The sequence below is a fragment of the Drosophila subobscura genome, chromosome U (genome assembly GCF_008121235.1).
Source record: "Drosophila subobscura isolate 14011-0131.10 chromosome U, UCBerk_Dsub_1.0, whole genome shotgun sequence".
NCBI lineage: Eukaryota > Metazoa > Arthropoda > Insecta > Diptera > Drosophilidae > Drosophila > Drosophila subobscura.
This window is the reverse complement of record NC_048534.1, coordinates 7,458,909-7,465,960: the sequence shown is the minus strand read 5'-3', so window position 1 is coordinate 7,465,960 and position 7,052 is coordinate 7,458,909. Positions and strand designations below refer to the sequence as shown.

General features: G+C 46.7%; 2 protein-coding genes across 2 annotated transcripts in view; both read left to right on the top strand.

Moving 5' to 3' along the window:
• The window catches only part of LOC117900601, a 59,971-nt gene that overhangs the window by 34,683 nt on the left and 18,236 nt on the right, over positions 1-7,052 (top strand). Inside the window, exon 7 of the mRNA XM_034811013.1 lies at positions 5,427-5,532. Within this exon, the coding sequence (XP_034666904.1) occupies positions 5,427-5,532 (106 nt within the window). The remainder of the gene's footprint in view (positions 1-5,426; positions 5,533-7,052) is intronic.
• Positions 300-1,222, top strand: LOC117900600 (heat shock protein 23). Its single transcript, XM_034811012.1, has one exon. The coding sequence runs from the start codon at positions 350-352 to the stop codon at positions 1,004-1,006; it is 657 nt and encodes a 218-aa protein (XP_034666903.1). The 5' UTR covers positions 300-349; the 3' UTR covers positions 1,007-1,222.

Here is a 7,052-nt window from a genome sequence, read left to right as displayed (position 1 = left end):
ATAACTGGTTACACTGTGTGCCATTCTGTCTTGCTTCTGCTGTCTCCCACTTCCGCCTCCCTGGCACCATTTGTGCAATAAAAAAAGTTCCGCGCTTGATTGGATGGTTGCTGGAACGAGTATTGATCAAACAGTTTGACATTGCACCGCGCAGAAAGCGCCCCACATTCTGCCACTCCGACTCGTGATGGGCTGGAGCAATGCGATGTTTATGCGCGGCATTGAAAGGAGCTCAAAAATAGCGCAGAAGTACGACGCGCTGGGTACGCGGTTGGAGTAGGTTCCTCAGATATTCAGTTAGCAAGTGAGAGTCGAACAGGGCAGAGTTACTCCAGCAAAAACCTGAACCATGCCCATACACTGGGACTGGGACTGGGAGCACGAGCATGAGCACGGAGGCGCCCATTATCACTGGCCCCCCCGTCGACACTGGACAGGATCGGGAGAGCCCAAGTGCCGTCAGCGCCGCTACTATCTGTCCCACGAGCTAGACGTGTGCGCCAGAGACTTCCACTTGCGCGTGGACGACAGCGCCTGGTGTCACGGCTCGTGTCTGGTGGGACGCGTGGTTATCGAGACGGGAACAGAGCCCGACTCCTTGGGTCGTGGCACCTTCAAGGTGGTCCTAGACGTTCATCATTTCCACATCTCCGAGCTAACCGTCAAGGCGAGGAACAGTGACACAATCTGTGTGGAGGGTCAGCGGTCAGACGATCGCGCGGACAAAGCTCAGCTGTGCATTACCCGAGAATTCTCTCGCACCTACAAGCTCCCCAGGCACTACGACGGTACCCAAGCACGTGCGACATTCTCCGCGGACGGCATACTCATGATTACGGTGCCAGCACCCCCGAAACTGGACGATGTCGAGCGGGTGGTGGACATTGAGCCCACTGGCAACTACTTTGGCAGCATTGCGGACCCCAGTGCAGCCAAGGCCATAGAGCAGTCTGCAGCCAGTGAAGGGGCCGAGGAGAATGCTGCTGGGCCAGCGACGGACAAGTGAAGGAAAAGTTTGGGCATAAGGGTTCAGCCCCTAGAAGAAGCCAAGACACAGAGCACACGCACAATAGGATTGAATTCTAGTTCTAGTTAGCACGTAGAACAAATCGTTGGAACGCGGTCGATATTATTCTAAGAGAAAATATCTTCAGTACAGTAAGAATCTTCACTTCCGCTTGTGACTTTGTTGTCTGCCAATAAAGGACTTTATCAAAACGAACATTTTTTTGTGTGTTATTTAGCCGAGGGCTAATCGCATAAATTATTCGAAATCTTGGATAAATCATTCGCTTTGGCAAAAACCAGTTTCCAGATATTTTTTGGGATTAACCACCCCGACTTACATACTGGAATATTTCGATTTCTTTCGGCTCTTAGCTTTCCTGTCACGCATCTTTTGATTAGCACAAATTTGAATAAAATTCACTAACACCTTTTTCCGCTTTGCTCATCTGCTTCCCACACATCCCATCGTTTCTTGTTGCCAGCTCGACTTGGGCACATGGCCCATAAAAAGACAAAGGAAGGAGCTTGTCAGCAAAAAACAAAAACGAAAAGGAAAAGATACATTTCGACCTCAGCTAAACGAGAAACAGTGGAAGCAAAAACTGGCATTGAGGGAAAAAAGCCAAGGGGTAAATAATACGGACATTGAGACAATTTTTTTGAACCCGAGCTGCTCGGTTTGTGCAAACAGTGTGGGATTTTGGGGTTAATCTATGAAGAAGATTTCGCTGCAAAACTAAAGCAGCGAAAATAAAAAAGTTTATGTCGCAAAATGAAGTTTGATACATTAAATTTTGTGCACTGTTTTTTTGTTCAAGTGTTGAAAACTCTAGAGTTCTGTTCTCTGTAGGCCAATCAGGACTTTCGTGGACGAATGCTTCGTTTTTTTTTTGATTTGCTTTCGGTCCCTGGCAATTTAGCCGTTGAGACACGTTTTCTTGTTACGATTGTAATGAAATTTGCTACATCTTGAAGTGAATCGTTGTTGTCCCTTGTCCGTTGCAAGCCGCAACCCAGAAGCTGGCAAAATTGCCAACGTTCCGTTCCCAACGACAAACGACGAGGTCGCGTACTTTGTCATCGTTTTGTTTTTATGCGTAGTTGCGTTTAATAAAGTTTTTATATGGGGCCCTCGAATTTAGCAGACGGACTCCCTTACTTCTAAGCAAGTTACGGTTACAGTTACGGCAATGCGCCCTGCAGCTTTAAGACATTGGACGGGCTGTGGCGTGAGATATCCATATTTACGAGTATTTCGGAGGACGACGATAAAATATTCAGCAGAAAAGTAACTTCACAATTTCAATTCCCCATGCTATTGGCAAAGCCCGGTAGAAACCAAAATAATACAAAGATAATAAACACCTACACACCAATTTTATGAACTCATAAAACATGGCCATGGAATTGTATTTGATATACGAATATCCATATGTGTAAGACGAACTGGGCCCACAGGCTACACGGCGCCCTTTCAGCCACAATAAAAAGCCCACCACAGACATCATTCTATCCAGCGAACATTCAGCATCGCTTTGAGCTATTCATATGGATGTTGTTTTATGTCGTCTGGCTTGCCACAACACTGAATACGTCACGTGGCTGGCTGGCAACTAATTCTCTGTTCATCACTTTTGATTATTTATGTTTGTGTGTGATTGACTAGGTCTAAAAATTTACATATGTACATACATTTGTATGTGCAGGTTTATGTTTATTGTTTAAAAGTAAAGTTCAATAAGTAACAAAACACAATTGAAATGGTATACGAATTGGGCTTTAACATCGTCTGCTCTCGCACCTAAACTTTTTCGACGGAGGCTGGAAAAAAGCTCCCTCGGCGTCTCTCTCGACGATCCGCTCTTCGCTGTCGCCTGAATTCGCTCTCCTTCGTTTTTCTTTGCGTGCTGCTCTCCTGCTTGCAATTCGCAGTGACGCGAATTCGCGCTTGTTCGTTTTGGTGTTTTGTCTAGGGATCGCCATAGGCAAAACTCAGCCCACATGTACACACGTATTATTTATGCATTATTAACGTCAAAGTTTGCAATCACTCTAAAATTAATCCCAAAGGGCACTTAACTAATTACGCGAATTGTTGTGACTTCATCCACTCTCGGAGGGAAAGGTCGAATCTAGACGCCTCCAGTGGCAGTCACGCCCATCAGCTTATTGATCTGCGAACGTTTAACACATTTTTCCTGACGTCTAATGCATTGCGTGCCAGTCCTGACGTACTTTGCCGCCAATGCGTTGGTTTGAGTTGTTTCAGCAGGGCGAAAGCGCAACCAGATTCGAAAAGCTCCGCACTCTTCGTTATTATGTACTTATGCCTTGCGCTGGAGCATGTGCTGCTCTTCACTTGTGCGAGTAAGTACAGGGCACGCACTGGAACACACAGACATGCACGCCTCCGTACGTAAACGCATTTTGCGGGCTATTTGTAACGCGCGCAATGGCGAGGTCAGCGCCAGCCCCCGCCCCACGAAAATGCGTTTTGCAACCACAGCCAACAATGTTCCTGCAGCAGCCGTCATTGATGGCAATGGTTACGTGAGGGAAATTGCACTGAAGAAAGTTTGTCATTAAAATTGTGCATATACCATGGATAAAATCAAACGAGTGCAAGCTCTAAACAAAAAATTCTATTGATACTGCATCGATATTGTGCACGTGTCCATTTTGTTTGTTTAAACATTTCGAGAGTTATCCCCACGGGATAGTCTCTAATCTTTGACCGGTTCAGCAGTTGCGCATTCCATCGTACTAGTGGAGTAACTGGCGCTTAGGCTGCTTTCCTGTGCACAATCATTGCCATTGTTGTGGATGTCATTCTCTCTCTCCCTCCCTCTTCCATCCATTCCAATGGTGCTCATTTGCTGGAAACGAGAGGAGCGCAACGGTGCTTGGCCGTTTTTGTGGTTGTTTGTTTGCAAAGCAACTCAGTGCTACGGCTGGCGTAGTCGTAGTTACCGTGGCTTCGGCTTTTGGTGTTGCCGCTGCATTTAACCGTTACGCACTTCCTGCACAGAATGTTATTACTTCCGTTGCCGTTTAATTGATTTTGAAGGTGCCTGGTTTGGTCGTTCACTGGGGTTAGGGTTAGTGCTGGCTGTGTAGTGCTCCAGTACCGGTGAAATCTTCCGCCATGGGCCATTAGTAAATTGTAGGCTAAGTGCTTTGCATGCCGGAGCCAGAGCCAGAGCCAGTTGCCAGCAAAGCCCATGCCTCTACCTTTGCCTTTGCCTTTACCTTTGCCTGTGCCCATTCAGAAACGCATTTTTAGACGCTACAGCTGTAAATAGCTGGGAACCATGATTTCGGAGTGTGCACGGAGATTGTGGTTAGGGACGAAGGCTGGTTCCCTTTACGGCACTTTCGCCATGTGCGGTTTTTGGGCGCTTTTTCAAGGCTTTTTAAACGGAGTTCGTCGTTCATGTTGTTCTTGGTGTTGGTGTTGGTGTTGGTGGTGTGACGTCAGCGTTACCGTTACCCATGCGTAAAAGTTATTAGTGAAATGCACTCAGCTGGCGCGAAAGCGGCAGAGCAGCAGGCAGATTGGGGGGAATGCTGCAGATGTTTGTTGGCCACGAAAACCTCAAACAGCACTTAAGTTGTTGCCAGGTGGAAGGAAGGTTTCGGTTTGTTTTACTTAGTGCTCCACACAGCCGTGCCGGCGCATGCTGTGATTTGCAGTTCTCCAGAGGATTATGGGGGGACGCCAGAGATAGTCTAATAGGCTTAGCCTGCATTTTAGATATGTACATCGTTGGCAAAACTTTGCAAAGAGCTGACGAGTGGAATTTATATTCGTAATTATGAAGTTCCAATTCCGTATCTTTTGTGAAAGTAAAATAATCTTAGCGTCAGGTAATATTTGTGTGAAGCTCTCTCAGAACTCTCCCTGAAGGCTCCCTCAATGGATGAACCCATACCAGAAAGCCGCGTCTGCTATGCACCGACCCATTTATCCATGAAGCTAAAAACTATTTACAATTTGAGCACCGACATTGCATTGTGGCAGCGAAAGCATTTCGAAAAACATTTGAAAATTAAACATGCTCCATGCTAATTGACTTCGAACCGCAGCATCCGCGATTGTTTTCACATTAGCTATGATTTCTTTCACCCACGCGGACTGGTGGTGCGGTTGGACGGGTGGGGTGGCTATGATAAGTGAACTGCTATTAGTATGTCAATTAGCGTGGCTTGTTGCATATATGATGCAGTGCACTTGGTGCAGTTGCACGTGGCAAACATCTGCTGGTTCGGGGCGTGAAAACTAATGCTTGACTGGCATCATGCGAACGCTGTGTATCTGTTCCAAGTACTTGGGGGAAACCGAAAGTGAAGTGCTAATTAGCACAGCCGTGGCACAAAGCGCGAAGCATCCACAACTAATATTTGCTCTCTGTCTGCAGGGAAATCTGGACCACTGTACTGCCACCTGAAAGCAAAGATGTCTACACGGCGATCCTTGGCATCAGGAAGGCTAGTCGGATTGATGAGGGTGTCTACAGTTGTAAGGTAAGTGGATATCAGCCCTTCATTTCCAGATACAAACCACTCCAATTGTCATATCTTTGTGCGTCCAGCTCTGCCTGGGAAACCCCCCCAAAAGGCCACATAATTACATCAGGTTCTCAGTTCTGTTCTTCAATTTCGCGTAGCTTTTAATTAGACTAATTAAAATATGGTAGCCCAGCCAGATAGCAAAATGTGCTGGATGAAGAAAAACAACTGAGATACCGGGTTGAAACCGACAGTTCCCAGCCTCAGCCACAGCAGCTGAATGCAGCTTCTTCAACAGCTTCTTCAACAGCCAATTAAATTTTAATCTACGGTATTAAACATTCTTTTGACTGTTCTTTTCTGGCTTAAATTTGTGGGTGCTTAAATATGATTTTAAGCCTAACGTGGCTAAATGTTTCTTTGTACTTCGTGCTCGGAGTCCCTCACCAAATAAGAGCTTTAAATCGTTCCACCCCATTAGACCTTAAACTCCCCGTGTTCCGTCCATTTACCTCGTTTTGGCAGCAGTCCGGCTGGTTCGTCCTTTCTTTATGGCTCCGGTAATAACATATTACGCAAATGGCCTGTAAAAAAATATTGGCCTGTACATAAAAATAGCTCGCTCGTACACGTGAAACTTTTGCCGAAGAGAAAGAAAGGAAGTTACCGCACCAAACACGTGGACACATGACCAAGGCACGCATAGACATTGCTATCAATAAGCGTGTGGGAATATTAGGAGACTTACAGAGAGAGGAGAGTCAGCAATAAATCAAATGGTAATGTGATTGCTTGTGCGGGGAGGGCTGCAATAAAATGTGTACGTTTCCTGATAATAAATCAAATTCGGAATTGTTCACTAAGTGAATTGTATGCATAGACTCTTTCATCATAGGTTCTGCGTTCTGTTCTGGTTTGAATCAATTTAAGTAAAACATTTTTACACTTTAAGCTTGTGATTGCAAAGAACAAAACGAGAAATTTTCGCTCGGTTGAAGCCGCAGCCGCAGCGGCAGCGGCATCTGTTGCCTGGTGCAGCCCACCAAGCTGTCGCTTTCTTGGGCCAACAACTGGAGGCAGGCCATTGTATTTAGTGCTTGGTCCGAGTTCTCCGAGGGGATTTTGTGAAGTTCTTTATGCGGCGCGGCGCCCCTACGCTTTTAGCGACCCTTCTCTTTGCCGCTTTGTGCCCACTGCCGTCCGCTCTTATTGTCGCTTTGGACCTCGTAATGACGCAGCCAGATCAAAGGCAGGAAGCTATGGGGGCGCCGAGAAAAGGCGTCCGGGGGAATGGTGATAGTAATTCAAAGCGCTTGCCAGCTGGAACCCCTGCACGATAATCAGGGGAAGGCTGGCTGGCTGGCTGGCTGGCTGGCTGGTTGCCCTGGGGGGCAAAGTCCCTGAAGGTCGATTGTTCTCACGTCGCTCAGCTGTTTACTCAAAACTCAAGAGCATGAATCCTTTTCAATAACATTCGCCTCAAGGTCCGAGTCAACAAAGTGCCTGCCAATGCCTTTTCCCATTAGGCATTGGGG

Excerpts from the sequence above, each read along its gene's own strand:
- LOC117900600 (XM_034811012.1), top strand. The coding sequence starts at position 350 with ATGCCCATACACTGGGACTGGGACTGGGAGCACGAGCATGAGCACGGA.